The sequence below is a fragment of the Lepidochelys kempii genome, chromosome 4 (genome assembly GCF_965140265.1).
Source record: "Lepidochelys kempii isolate rLepKem1 chromosome 4, rLepKem1.hap2, whole genome shotgun sequence".
Classification (NCBI taxonomy): domain Eukaryota; kingdom Metazoa; phylum Chordata; order Testudines; family Cheloniidae; genus Lepidochelys; species Lepidochelys kempii.
This window is the reverse complement of record NC_133259.1, coordinates 62,921,922-62,937,417: the sequence shown is the minus strand read 5'-3', so window position 1 is coordinate 62,937,417 and position 15,496 is coordinate 62,921,922. Positions and strand designations below refer to the sequence as shown.

At 39.7% G+C, this 15,496-nt stretch overlaps 1 protein-coding gene across 13 annotated transcripts in view; it reads right to left on the bottom strand.

The window, feature by feature from the left end:
- Nucleotides 1-15,496, bottom strand: part of RAPGEF2 (Rap guanine nucleotide exchange factor 2) — a 307,277-nt gene that overhangs the window by 62,343 nt on the left and 229,438 nt on the right. For 12 of the 13 annotated variants that reach the window (XM_073341485.1, XM_073341476.1, XM_073341481.1 and 9 more), the window contains one exon: nt 8,968-9,099. The exons of the other annotated variant lie outside the window; for it this stretch is intronic. In XM_073341485.1, the coding sequence (XP_073197586.1) occupies nt 8,968-9,099 (132 nt within the window). The remainder of the gene's footprint in view (nt 1-8,967; nt 9,100-15,496) is intronic. 13 annotated transcript variants of the gene reach the window in all.

Here is a 15,496-nt window from a genome sequence, read left to right as displayed (position 1 = left end):
CACAACACGGGGCTGGAATTGATGAACTTTCAAGGTCCCTTCCAGCTCTACATTTCTATGATTCTAAGCTGTTTAGACCAGGGATTGTCTTCTACTGTGTGCGTGACAGTATAATAATGATCCTGATTTCATGACTCAGACACAGTGACAACTGTGGTCTAGCTAAGAACAAAGGGGAATTCACAAATGCAAATTTAACAAATTATATTTCGTAGAAGTAGTAAAATGTGCTATTTTATACTAGAATGTAAATATCTTTATCAGATTTTTTTAAATAATGAAAAATGCTAAAAGCAACTGATTAAGTGTAAATAATTTCTCCAAAAATGGTAAAAAGTCATAAAAATATAATGAGTAATTAAAATAATTCCACACAAACAATAAGCACTCAAAGTGAAAGGAATTTTAGTTTCCCCTCAGACCACACCTAACAAGTTTGCACATGCCAACACATATATTAATTTACTGTCAAAATACACAGTTGTGTATTTTGGTTTCCTACTTACTAGAGCCACTCCAGAATTTCTTCAAAACTACATTGCAGACACTGTAAAGTCCTTCAAACTTAATGGATTCAGTTTAACATTACAAGTTTGCAGGATCCTCTTTCAGGCATATTCAAATATTTCAATCGATCTGTTTCCAGATTTATGTCTGCATGAATGTGTTATGAGGTGAGGGGAGTACCTGTATGCGGACATGAAGATGTGAAGTGGTAGTAGCATGTTTTCCCATGTGTTGTAGGGGAAATAGTTGGACTGGTCCCTTTGAGTATGTCTATACAGCAAAGAAAAACCCACAGCTGGCCTATGCCAGCCAACTTGGACTCTCAGGGCTCGGGCTGCAGGACTGTTTCATTGCTGTGTAGACTTCTGGGCTCAGGCTGGTGCCCGAGGCCTGGGACCCTTCCATCCTGCAGGGTCCCAGAGCCTGGGCTCCAGCCTGAGCCCGGAAGTCTACACAGCAATGAAACAGCCCTGCAGCCCGAGCCCAGGTCAGCTGGCACAGGCCAGCCGCAGGTTTTTCTTTGCTGTGTAGACACACCCAGCAGTTCCTTTCTAAAATCTACTGGTTTCTGTCAGGGCCTAGAAAATCCAGAAGGCCCCATGAAGATATCATATAATATATGCTAGACTTCCAAGATGTTCATGATCAAACTCCACAGAAGCAAGTGCATTCTCTAAGCATGTTGTCCTCTCTGACTAAAGACCTGGGAAATTTGAAAAATAAATTAGCTTTCTAAATACATTAAAAGCAGGCTACAATTTGTTTCAAAACTGAAATCTGGTTACAACCTAAACTGCAAAGTGAACAGTGCTTCTCCATAATCTGAGGTTTCTAGACCAAGCCATTTTAAAGATATGTCTTTCCAGTGACAAGTAGAAGACTTTTCCAAAAGTGAAGTCCTTTCCCATCCACCACAAAACAGTTCCATATCTCAGGAAGCTCTGCCAAATGAATCTTAAATAAAAAAAGAAAAATGTCAGCTCTGATGCAATAATTCATGACAAATTTTAGCAACAGAGGAAATATGGGGTCTGGAGGACCTCCCAGATAAGTGGGAAGCAAGGACGACATATAGGTAAACTCTCCTGTCCAGGGAACTAAGAAGCCATCCTAAACCCAAGCATTTAGGTTGGGGTACCTCCTGCAATAGCTCTGGAGAATGTGATTGGACTGTGATGCAAGCAGGCCCAAAAGGGGAAAGTCGATGCAGGAAACAAGACTGAAATGATGAAAGACTTTCCCACTGAATAACTATTCCCCTGGATAAAGAATGGATTTGCTCAACAGTCAGCCTGGGGTACAGAAAGCTTTCACAAATGAGATGTTCTTCTTGGACCCTTGGAAAAGAAGAGCTGATTCCAGCAACAGGACTTTGACCTCTGTTTAGTCTTGTTTGTTGAGACAGACAACCATCACTGGGTTTTCTGCTCTCATAAAAGTGATGTGGCCTTTTAAGAACTTCTCAAGGAATAGAAGGGTTAGCAGGATTGCCTGCAGCTCCAAGATAGCTTTGTACATCCTTGGTTCAAAGGAAGACCCTTGTCCCAAGACAGTCCTGCTTCAGATGTGCCCCCATCCCAGGAGATTGGCAATAGTTAGATGAAAATCAAAAAGATCTTGAAGGGATGAGCTTTCAGGTGTGTGCTTTTTGACCACTACCAAGAGTTTCTCCTCTGGATCCCCTGGTTAGAAAACTACAATATCTAATGCATTACTATGAAGTTCATTCCACATCTAAACAATACATGTATGTCATATGTGGATTATGCAGTGTTGTAACTGTGTTGGTCCCAGGATATTACAGGGACAGCACGGGGGAGGTAATATTTCTTATTGGACCAACTTCTGTTGGTGAGACAGAGAAGTTTTTGAGTTTACACGGAGCTTCTTCAGAGAAGATCTCTGTGTAAACTTGAATAAAAGATATTACCTCACCCACCTTCTCTTTCTAGTATGTGAATTACGGCTATCAAATAATTTTTTCTCCATGAATAGCTGAGGATAATGTGAATGACGATGCAACCATGAAGCTGACAGAAATCTAAATTTTTAGTCCACTGTAGCTCACGAAAGCTTATGCTCTAATAAATTGGTTAGTCTCTAAGGTGCCACAAGTCCTCCTTTTCTTTTTGCGAATACAGACTAACACGGCTGTTACTCTGAAACCTGACACAATTATGTAATCATTTAAGCAACTAATATCCGTTATAGGAGTGAATTTGTTTTCAGCTGTATTCTCACTTCAGAATCTAAAAGAACATGCTCCAGGAAGACTAGTCTTACCTCCAGCTATCTAACAATTTGCTTTTTTTGAGGTAGCATAACATACTATTCACTAACACCAGATGCATGTCACACTACAACTCTGACTGCCAAAGGCTGATCTGTTTTATTAAGATCTCAAAGTGAGTGTGTGTTTTGTACTTGTATAATACAGAAGCAGGGTTTGCAAAGAGATGGGTTAAGACTTTTGGTCCTTTTTTTGAAGAGCATTTTTTCGGGGTGGAGTGCATTTCTTTTTTTCCTCTAATAGTCATAATAGTGAGAAACAAGCTCACGTCTTGAAAACTACCAAGGGATACGTGTATCCTGGGAGGGTCACAAAAAGGATGTTAGCAGTTTCCTTTGCTGTTCCAGACAATTTGGAGCAGACACAAGAGGGCATGTCAGGCTAACAGGAAGCTGTACAATTTGACTGCAGGATAAGGGAAAGAAATGCTGCCAAGAGAAAGAATTAATAATTTTATTAAGATACTGTTAAAATAAAAAAAAATGGTACAGAGTTTAAGCGTAGAAGTTTCTGGTCATCAGGGAATAAGGTACAGATTATCAAGGGGTGCAAGGTTCGATCTAAAAACAGTTTCCACCTTTTCAAAACAGGGGGAGGGAAGAAAACAAAACAACACAGGACACTCATAGGCTCAAGTTTCTTGATTGCCAAACTTGGCTTGTCAGCTGGCAGCATAAACCACAGGTGTCCATAAAGGAAGCAGTTACTGCATGTGGAAAGCAGTAGTGAAAGGTAGTTTTCCAGAGTCAGCACAAGACAGAAGTGGGTATTATGGTATGTATAGGCTCATGTGTGCGCCAAGAACAATCTCTTAACATCCAGTCTCCCCTCCCTCCTCAAAAAGCAAATTTAAATAGTATGGCACTTTATAAATCTGCTTCCTGAACTAAGGTATAAAACAACATTAAGAAGCCTTATTCAAAGCACCCCAATGATCTCTATCTCAGAAGAGGCAGGAGAAAAGATTACATATATCATCCTGGCAAGTAATACTTGTCCTAAATGAATTTATCTTTCATGTGCAGCACTTGACATTTAAATTTAGTTATGACATTAATATTGAAACAGGACTATTCTAAGATCAATGCTGAAAGCATCTGATGATTCAGCTTCATGATTTATTCAAATTTAAAGAGATCTACGAATCTATTTTCATTACAAACAGCAGCTCTTGAGGTTTCACCACCACCACCTCTGTATTTGCCAAGAAGCAAATACAGAGCTACAGTTAACTGAGAAAATGTGTGACACCATACACTCAGATTTGCAGTGAAGGGTTAGTGAATAATACACTTCACAATTAAACAAAAGGGAAACATTTTATTGATTTGTATTAATCATTTGAATCAGCAGGCCTCTTTAAGCCAACAATCTTGCTAAGCACCTCTTTTCAGCATTATCTATTCTAGAAAACATATAGATGTCCATTTTAAAGAAAACACCATGATATCAGATCAAACCAAAGCAAACAATGCTGATTATCTAATGCCCAGTATATGATCAAAACCAAGATACAGTAACAAAGTTTATGTAAATATAAGTTTCAGTTTACAATATTTTGTTTTTAAATAAAAATGAGAGAGAGGATAAAAATGAAGGTAATAGTCCGTACTTATGAGAGACTAATTGTACTAGTGTCTCAGTTCTAACCAGGATTTTTCATGGATTATTGAGTCTTTGACTTGATTCAAATGAATTGCAGCTGCAAAAACAAAACCAGTAGTCTTCTAACCTATGTGTCCACTGCAGCAAGATGCCACGCTCATTTCCTTTATAGACTAAACCAGAGGTCAGAGATTAATGATTTACCTTCACCTCTGAACAGTCATAAAACATACCCTTTTTCTACCCTGTAGAAAATAAATGAAGTATGTAAATGTTGTAAAACGGTGGTTTTCAACCTGTGGTCCACGGACCCTTGGAGGTCCGCAGACTATGCCTACGATTTCCAAAGGGGGTCCGCCCCTCCATCTGAAAATGCTATGGGTCCATACATGAAAAAGATTGAAAAACACTGCTATACAATATCTATCTTGAAGATCTATGCATAAGAATGCACATCACTGTATCTGAGTGCATACACAGTTTTTTATTTGGAAAAAGCACAGCTTGAAGAGTATTCGCACAAAAATAAAAAATCATGGAGTAATATTCAATTTTATATTTTCAAGTTATCTGAATCCTTTATTATATAGTGATTATTAAAATAACAGTTTTGAAAAGTTATCTTATTACACAGTAGACTGAATGAATTTGGACACTTTTTAAAAATGCATAATTTTAAGTCTCTCTTAAAAACAGGCACACATGAATAATTGCAGCTTTCAGGTTAAACAACAGACAATATATTCCTTAAAACATAATGAATAATAATGTACCTGGAACTAGCAGATTAAAAGATTAATTTAAGAAAATTTGTATTTGAAAAAAAATCTATGGATTTATAGGTATAAAATCATTTGGAACATAAAAACCATCAGCAAAGAGTTAGAAATTGCTGAAAAAGGGTAATTACAAGAGAAGTGCTGACCCAGCCCTAACTATAGCAATTTCCCACATCATCATTTCAAAACTCAGAATCCCAAAAATGAATGATATTTTTGGCTATTCACAGATTGAAATTCGCCCCTGCACAGAAGGCCTGGCACTTCACTTAAAAGCAAACTTCAATGGGGCTTAAGCCTTACATAGGTCCCTCTGCACCACGGTAAATTTCATTTCCTACTGCATGAGCTTTAATTTTTCTTTCCCGGTGAAAAGTATTTGACACACATGAATTTGTTAGGAAGAGATACATTATTTGTAACAAGTGTCCACAAAATCAAAATGGCTTTAATGTCAGTGACTACTTTCATAAATTACAACTTATTTAAGCGCAGGCTATGGACCACCCTTAGCATAACTAAACTAGCCTCTTAAGTGAGGCCTTTTAACAACTTCATTTACACAGAGTGGCATGTGCAGGATTCAGAATAATATTAAGTTTGTATGTGAAGGACTTTTAGATGGAGTTTTTTCATGTTCTAGAATCTAAATAAAAAAAAAAACAGCCTCATTTACAACAGAGCATTTAAAAAGTCCTGGCTCCGATTTTCAAAGGAGCCTAAAGAAATTAGTTGCCAAAAGGCCATCCCTAACTCCCTAAGGTTCATTTGAAACCCAAGCCATATGCTACATAAAGGTAATTCCATTACTGCAACTTACCTTTAGCAGATAAGTTCCACGCACTGGAAAATAAAATACAGTAAATGCTCTGTTATCCGGCACTCAATTAAGCAGAAAGCTCAATTAACCGGCATTTCTGATATCTCCCAATACAAATCTTCAATCTAGTAACCAGGACTAGTATGCTGCCCAGCACGTTATGTAATTGCATATTCTGCACTCTACTTTTATGCAAAAGGGGCAGAAGACAAGTAAACAAGCTGAAGTCAGGGGGAAAAAAAAAAACAGCTTCCAGGGTGTGTAACAGGGTCATTACAGATTCAGCCCAATCTCTTACACCTTCTACATCAATGATAACTGATGTTGATAAGATGACCCTGAGGCACTGCAAGATCCTGAAGTGCCTTCTGAATCATCAAAGAAAGATTAAATTATGTTCAGTATAGTTTTAATGTTAAGTGTATTTTTAGTGATCTGGGTGTACGCCACGTGCTGCCCATACTGATACGTAGGGTCATAAGATAACCTACTACATAGAAAACTTTACCCGTATACACCTAAGTGCTTCAAGAAACCAACCACTCTGCAGTGCAGTACTAATACTGGATTGGTGAGTACCTGTATACCATTTTATACTTTATTCATTTTATTGTGTTCTAATTCTTTGAAAATTGGTATTCCATTGGTAAAGTTTAACCAGAATATTCGATTAACCAGCACCCCCTATTCCCCCAACATGACGGATAACAGAGCTTTTACTGTAACTATTCCTTTGTAGCTTCTATGAACATGGGATTTTGAATTCCGTGAAGCTGACTGTAGGAAAGATCTTTTGGATAAAACTTAAAAATCCAAAGGTCTTGTCTCCTCTTCATGACCATTAGAGAGCCATTGATATGGGTTTGCTTAACACTCTGCCAAAATTTCGCTGCCATTGTTCAGTGCAGTACTTATGTCCTTGTTGTATACCCAAATTCAACCCGTAACTAGCTTCCAGAGACAGATGCATTTTGTTGCTATTATGTGAATAGAATTTGTAAGACACTTTGGAATCTTTAGAATAAAAGCACACTTAAACAGTGAGACAATGAATTAATTCCTCAATTCCACTCAGTATAACCCCAAATCCTGACCCAGAGGCACCATTCTCTTAGAGAGGCAAAAATTCTGATTTTTGAAGGTAAATTCACTGTACTTGTCATGCATTCCTAACTGTACAGTTACTTTAGAAATTTTGTTAAAATAAGTACCTATGATACTGTGATTACTGTCTAAACTGAGCTGAGACCAAGACTTTAGCCAGTCTTCAATTACAAAGAAGATTCCAGGTTTAACCACCAAATCAGACTATTGCTAAAATCTAAAGTAATTATATGTAACAATTGTTCAAGTTCCAAATTGCCTATTAAAGGCAGCCAATAACAACAACATGCATCCTGGAGAACACAATATCAAATACCAAGGCAACTAAAAATCTATGCTTCTGCATATATAGGTTTTCTCCCTTAATCTAAATTACGAATTTTTTCTAATCTGCCCACAACTACTTTCTTACCTATGTAAACTTCTGATCATTTTGTAAGTGACTTGATTGCTCCTATAGTAGGCAGAAAGTGGTTTTTGAAAAACTAAAGTGTGAGCAGCACTCCAAAATACTTTTAAGAGATAACTCCAATTAAAGTTAATTAATTTGTTTCAAATCCACTCATGTTTCCCTACGTAGACATTTAAAACTGTACATTTTCCTATTTATGGGTATAAATTCTTTTCTCCAATACTTGCCTGCAATTCCTTGATTTCATTGGGAGTTGCATCATGTGTGCATCAGACAGAATTTAGGAATATGACTTATTTTTGTTTTTATTTCAAATATTTTTGTTATTTAGATTTATAAAACAAGCATTTACCAAACACTTTGAAAGCCTTTAGAAAATTTTCACAATAAATTGTTGACTATTCAAGTCACTCCAAAGATATACAAATATATCCCACCAAATTTATGACAAAAAGCCCTTCACAAGAGGCATAACAACAATTTTAAAAATCCCTCCAACTCTTAGCCTGCCACCTCCCCAAATACCTAGAAGAACAGATGAGCTATGCAAAGTCTTAAAATCAAGTTCTGATAGACTAGGAAGACTGAGAGCAAAGTTAAAGACCCTCAAAGTGCACACTGTTGGCAACTCCCTCTTTACACTAAGTGTGTTCCAGCTCAAGAAAACCAACTAATCTCAACTGTGGCAGTCTGGCATCAGGAGAGAGGCAGTCTCTCACATACTAGGTCATAAACCTTAAATTCTAAAATTTCAGAACTTCCAATCTAACATTGGATGAAAACATTTATCTCCAAAACTATAAATTACCAATAGAGTCAATCAAAGTTCATACAGAACACGTTGGCTTGTATTATGGTCATTTCTCTAGATGCTGCCAAGTGGCTCTGATAGTTACAAGTAAACATTGAAGCTAAGTCTATGCTACAAAGTTTTATCAGCACAGCTATGTGGGATAGGCGTGTAGGGGGAAAACAAAAACACCACTCCTAAACTATGTCTACCACCTCACCACCCAATACAGAGACAATTATACCAGCAAAAGGACTCATTTTGCCAGTATATGCTGCATTTCCACTAAAGGGCTTTGCTGGTATAGCTATACTTTGTAGTGAAGACTAGACCTATGTATTACCTTCAAATAAATAGGAGAATGTATATCAGATTCATCAGGTAATCAACCATGAGTTACCTTTAAATGTTAGACTAGTATATGGATCAAAATCTCAAATTGCTCCATTTTCAAAAGGAAACGTACTTTCTTATAAATAATTTGGTTTTTCTTTTGTTTCACTAGATGAATAGTGACAAATAGCAATGAAATGTACATTCAACATTAGGTGCATCAAAATACCTACATTGCAGTTCATGTAATCACTTCTAGGTTGACATTTTGGAATTAAAATATTTATCTTAAGAAAATTGTTTGAGAACTATGAAATACTGTCTTACCTGGTAGATATCAGAAAGGCTGCTGCTTCCAGAATCACTAGTGATGCTACATCCTGAGTGACTAGAGGTAACGTGGGTCACCTGTGGGTGGAGACTGTCAGTAAGATGCAGTTTTGTGAAATCTGCAGGAAGCTACAGATGGGGTAGAAAAAGCAGCATTACAATATGGATCAGGTATGCACTCCAAAACACATTTAAATTGTTCATGCCACACTTTACTCCCGGCCGGGACCAAAAGCTGTACAAACCGTATTAAGGCGGCCCTTGGGGTTTGAGGATACAACTTGCAACTTTAAGATTTATGGTTGTTAAATTTGCTAACAGTTCAACAAAGTATCACAGGAGTAAAAAAAAGAAAAAAAAATTTCTTCAAATTTAACAAGAGACACAAAGACCATATCTAAAAACAAACACAGATGAACAAAATGCATTTCAATTCCAATGATGTGTTTCGATATAACTAAATTCCGTGAGAGAGCCTTTTGTCAGTTTAAACAGTAAGGGTTTCTTGAAGGATGGGATTAGGAATGACCAATGTTATACAGTAATTCCTCACTCAATGTTGTAGTTACGTTCCTGAAAAATGCGACTTTAAGCGAAACAATGTTAAGCAAATCCAATTTCCCCATGAGAATTAACGTAAACGGGGGGGGAAGGGGGGTGGGTTAGGTTCCAGGGGAAAATGTTTTGCCAGACAAAAGACATTATATGCTGATTGATTCACAGCTGTAACTAGGGTAAGTGAATATCCTCTGGCCCCAGGGTGAGGGTATGGGCCAACAACACCCTCCCGCAGGCCAGCAGAGCCCTCCCCTTGCAAACTCTGCAGGTTTGGGTTCGATACAGGAGCCAGGCAGAGCAGGCAAGCAACAGCACATAGGAAGGGACACTGTGCTGCGTCCTTCCCCAGCACCCGAGGGGGATGTCTCTGCTGGCCTCTGAGCAGCAGATCACACAAATGTCTGCTCTAGATAAGTCACTGAATGCCCGCCCACTGAGAAGACCAGTCCTCTCCTAAGGGAACCAATCTGCCAGGTTTCATGGTATGCTCACTCGGAACACACAACGCAGAGGCACTGGGCCTCTAGATCTCTGCAGAGCTAGAGACAGCCATAGACTTCTGGCAGACCTTCCTGTCAGAGCGGCAGCTAATCACATGAGAGGAGCAGGTGGAGGGAGCAGCAGCATCGATCTCACAAGAAAAGAGAGCAGCCCGGAGGCAGCCGCTCAGCTGGGGCAGGCTACCCTTGGGTGCTGCAGCCCGGGAGCCGGTCAGAGGAAAGAGCCATGAGCGATGGGGTCCCAGGACAGCTTGGTGCTAGTGCAAGGGGTGTGTCTAGGCGCAGGAAGTCTGACATCAGATCAGCAGCTCTCTCTCAGCTACCAGGTGAGTAAAGCTGTCCTAGGCAGCAGGGGAGAGAGCCTGTAATCCACAGGCACTGACTTTGTAAACTGACGCGGGGGTGCTCGACCCCCAGCTCTGCCCCAAGCCCCACCCCCACTCGACTCCTTCCCCCAAGACCTCACCCTGTCTCTTCCCGGCCCCACCCCACCTGTTCCCACTCAGTTCGGCCCTCTACCCCCAGAATGCTATGTCCTCACACCTCCCCCATCCCTCCGAGTCTCCCTACATGCAGCGAAACAGCTGACTGTGGTGGGCAGGAAGTGGGGGGGGAGGGCACTGATCCACGGGGGTGGGGATGGAGGACATTAGAACATTGTGCAACTTTAAACTAGCATGTTCTCTAATAGAAGAGCGATGCAGCAACGAAAGAACTTTAACCGGGATGATTTTAAGTGAGGAGTTACTGTACACTTTTCAGTAGTAAAGCACTTTGAATATGGATTTTCTATACTTCTGTGTCACTGAAATCAATGATTATAGCACAAGTAAAACCTACTTGAGTCAACTATCCGTCACTCTTTAAACCATAAACTCAGAAACACATAGGAAAAAGAAAAACTAATAATTTTTAGAGCTACAAAAATTATTCAGCAACCAATGTAAGTGAACAATTTAAGCGACTGCAGAATCTATTTGGTCACATTCCAATAATGGAATATACACTGCTGTAATCACTTCAACACCACCACCAAACTGATTAAAACCCTAGCAACTTAAACTGTTTATACACCAAACAAGCCCTTACTCAACCCGAGCTACCCTCCATTCCCTAAGTTTAAGGTCTGTATTTTAATGTGGTTCCACATGTGTAGCTCCCATGGAAATCAATGTAAATTGTGTATAAAAACTGATAGTTGACTAAAGACCTTCACAAAGGGAAACAACAGCCAACCTAATAAAAGTACAATCTGAAGAAATGTTTGAATGGTTGGTCAATCATATTACTGAAGATCTAATATCCCAATGCTACCTACCCAAAACCATAAAAGTCTATTCCTCATTTACACCATACTACATATTGCAGGCAGGCAATTTAAATATTACACTTTTTGTAAATATATACAGCCAGTAAATATTATAATGATATTGGATATTTAAACCATTTTGTGTGTCCAGCAAATTCTATTACAGTGGTTTTCAAACTTTTTTTCTGGGGACCCAGTTGAAGAAAATTGTTGACCCAACGGATCTGGGGATGAGAGGTTTGGGGTGTTGGAAGGGCTCAGGGCTGGGGCAGAGGGTTAGGGTGCAAGGGTGAGGGCTGCAAGGTAGAGCCAGGAATGGGGGGTTCAGGCTCGGGCAGGGGTTCTGGGCTGTGGCAGGGATGTGGGAGCGGGTCAGGGCGCTGGGCTGGGGGTGAGGGGTTTGGAGAGCAGGAAGGGCTCAGCTGGGGCAAAGGGTTGGGCTGCAGGAGGGGGTCAGGGCTCTGGGCTGGGGTGTTTGGGGTGTAGGAAGGGGTTCCAGGTTTGGGGGGGCTCAGGGCTGGGGCAGCAAATTGGGGTATAGGTGGAGACTTACCTCTGGCAGCTCCTGGTCAGCGGCGCAGCTGGGGTGCACCGCAGACCACACCGCACCATACCCTGGAAGCTGCCTAGGAGCCAGACCTGCTGCTGGCTGAGGCTCACAAGTGGCTCTGTGCAACTCTCACCCACAGGTAGTTCCCCCCCCCCCCAGTTCCTATTGGCCAGAGGTGGTGCTCGGGGGGGTGGGGGGGAGCACCGTGCGTGGAGCCCCGTGGCCCCCTTGCCTGGAAGCCAGATTGCTTCTGGCTGCTTCCGGGGCACAGTGCAGTGTTGGAAAAGGTAGACACGAGCCTGCCTAAGCCAGGCAGCATCACTAACAGGACTTTTAACGTCCCGGTCGGCGGTGCTGACCAGAGCAAGATGAACCAGGACCTTATATGCCATGACCCAGTACTGAGTCGCGACCCATGGATTGAAAAACACTGCTCTATTACATATTCCAAATTAGCACCAATGTTATTATGGGGGCATTGATATGAACTCTGAAGTTGAAGTTGCACTGAGATTTTCACTTAAACACAGGACTAAACTTCTGCTTCACAACTCAGTGTTTGATTTAAATCTCCAAATTTGGCACATTAACTCTTCAGAAGGCAACTAATTTACAATAATTCTTTTAAATAATATTTACTCATTTCTGCCAAAAAAATTAAAAAACCAAAAATTATCCATATTCAAATTTGCTTTGTATTGCTCATAATTCTTTGGGACCCTCTAGCTAACCAATCACAGTCTGCACGAACTCAGAACATCTCACACGGTATCCTGATTGGAGCTGTGTAAGAAACTGATTTTTCAGTTTGCTGGCTGAAATGAAAATTCCGGAAAAAGTTTCAGATGAATCCAAAATTAAAAGAAAACCAAAAATGGTTTTGGGTTATATACAACATTCTGTTTGATCTGAAATGAAGTGTTTCATTTGAGGCATTTATAACTTTCTTTCTATTATTACCGGCAATTACAGACCAGTAAGTCTAAGGTCAGTACTGGGCAAATTAGTTGAAACAATAGTAAAGAATAAAATTGCCAGACACACAGAAGAACATAAATTGTTGGGCAAAAGTCAACATGGTTTCTGTAAAGGAAATCTTACTAATCTATTAGAGTTCTCTGGAGGGGTCAACAAACATGCGGACAAGAGGGATCCAGTGGACATAGTGTACTTAGATTTCCAGAAAGCCTTCAACAAGGTCCCTCACCAAAGGCTCTCACATAAATTAAGTTGTCATGGGGTAAGAGGGAAGATCCTTTCATGGATTGGGAACTGGTTAAAAGACAGGGAACAAAGGGTAGAAATAAATGGTAAATATTCAAAATGGAGAGGGGTAACTAGTGGTGCTCCCCAAGGGTCAGTCCTAGGACCAATCCTATTCAACTTATTCATAAATGATCCAGAGAAAGGGATAAACAGCGAGGTGGCAAAGTTTGCAGACAATACTAAACTGCTCAAGATAGTTAAGACCAAAGCAGACTGTGAAGAACTTCAAAAAGATGTCACAAAACTAAGTGATTGGGCAACAAAATGGCAAATGAAATTTAATGTGGATAAATGTAAAGTAATGCACATTGGAAAAAATAACCCCAACTATACATACAATATGATGGGGGCTAATTTAGCTACAACTAATCAGGAAAGAGATCTTGGAGTCATCGTGGATAGTTCTATAAAGAGGTCCACGCAGTGTGCAGCGGCAGTCAAAAAAGCCAACAGGATGTTAGGAATCATTAAAAAAGGGATAGAGACTAAGATGGAGAATATCTTATTGCCCTTATATAAATTCATGGTACGCCCACATCTTGAATACTGCATACAGATGTGGTCTCCTCATCTCAAAAAAAGATATACTGGTATTAGAAAAGGGCAACTAAAATGATTAGGGGTTTGGAACGGGTCCCATATGAGGACAGATTAAAGAGGCTAGGACTTTTTAGCTTGGAAAAGAGGAGACTAAGAGGGGATATGATAGAGGTATATAAAATCATGAGTGGTGTGGAGAACCTGAATAAGGAAAAGTTATTTACTTGTTCCCATAATATAAGAACTAGGGGCCACCAAATGAAATTAATAGGCAGCAGGTTTAAAACAAATAAAAGGAAGTCCTTCTTCACACAGCACACAGTCAACCTGTGGAACTCCTTGCCTGAGGAGGTTGTGAAAGCTAGGACTATAACAGGGTTTAAAAGAGAACTGGATAAATTCATGGAGGTTAAGTCCATTAATGGCTATTAGCCAGGATGGGCAAGGAATGGTTGTCCCTAGCCGCTGTTTGCCAGAGAGTGGAGATGGATGGCAGGAGAGAGATCACTTGATAATTACGTGTTAGGTTCACGCCCTCTGGGGCACCTGGCATTTGCCACTGTCAGCAGACAGGATACTGGGCTGGATGGACCTTTGGTCTGACCCAGTATGGCTATTCTTATGTTCTGTTAAAAGTAAGGCTGTTAATTAATTGCAATTAACTCATACAATTAACTAAAAAAATTTATCACGATTAAAAAAATTAATCGCGATGAATTGAAGTTTTAATCACACTCTTAAACAATAGAATACCAATTAAAATTGATAAAGTATTTTTGGATGTTTTTCTATATTTTCAAATATATTGATTTCAATTATAACAGAATACAAAGTGTACAGTGCTCACTTTACATATTTTTATTACAAATAATTGTACTGTAAAAATGATAAATAAAAAATAGTATTTTTCAATTCCTCATACAAGTACTGTAGTGCAATCTCTCTATTGTGAAAGTACAACTTACAAAAGCAGGATTTTTTTTGTTACATAACTGCACTCAAAAACAAAACAATGTAAAACGTTAGCGCCAACAAGTCCACTTGGTCCTACTTTTGATCAGCCAATCGCAAAGACAAACAAGCTTATTTACATTTACCAGACATAATGCTGGTAAAGTATTATTTACCATGTCACCTCAAAGTGAGAACAGGCATTCGCATAGCACTTTTGTAGCCAGCATTGAAAAGTATTTACATGCCAGATATACTAAACATTCGTATGCCCCTTCATGCTTCAGCCACCATTCCAGAGGACATGCTTCCATGCTGATGACGTTTGTTAAAAAAATAATGCACTAATTATATTTGTGACTCAACTCCATGCAAAATAATTATATGTCTTCTGCTCTGTTTTACCTGCATTCTGCCATATATTTTGTGTCACAGCAGTCTCAGATGATGACCCACGGCGTGTTCGTTTTAAGAACACTTTCACTGCAGATTTGACAAAATGCAATAAAGGTACCAGTGTCAGATTTCTAAAGATAACTACAGCACTCGATCCAAGATTTAAGAATCTGAAATGTCTTCCAACATCTGAGAGGGATGAGGTGTGGTGCATGCTTTCCAAAGTCTTAAAAGAGCAACACACCAATGTGGAAACCTCAAAACCTGGACCACCAAAAAAAAAAAAAACATTCTGCTGGTGGCATATGACTCAGATGATGAAAATGAACATGTGTCGGTCTGCTCTGCCTTGAATCGTTATCGAGCAGAACCCAACATCAGCATGGACGCATGTCCTTTGGAATGGTGGTTGAAGCATGAAGGTACACATGAATTTTTAGCCGATATAGCACATAA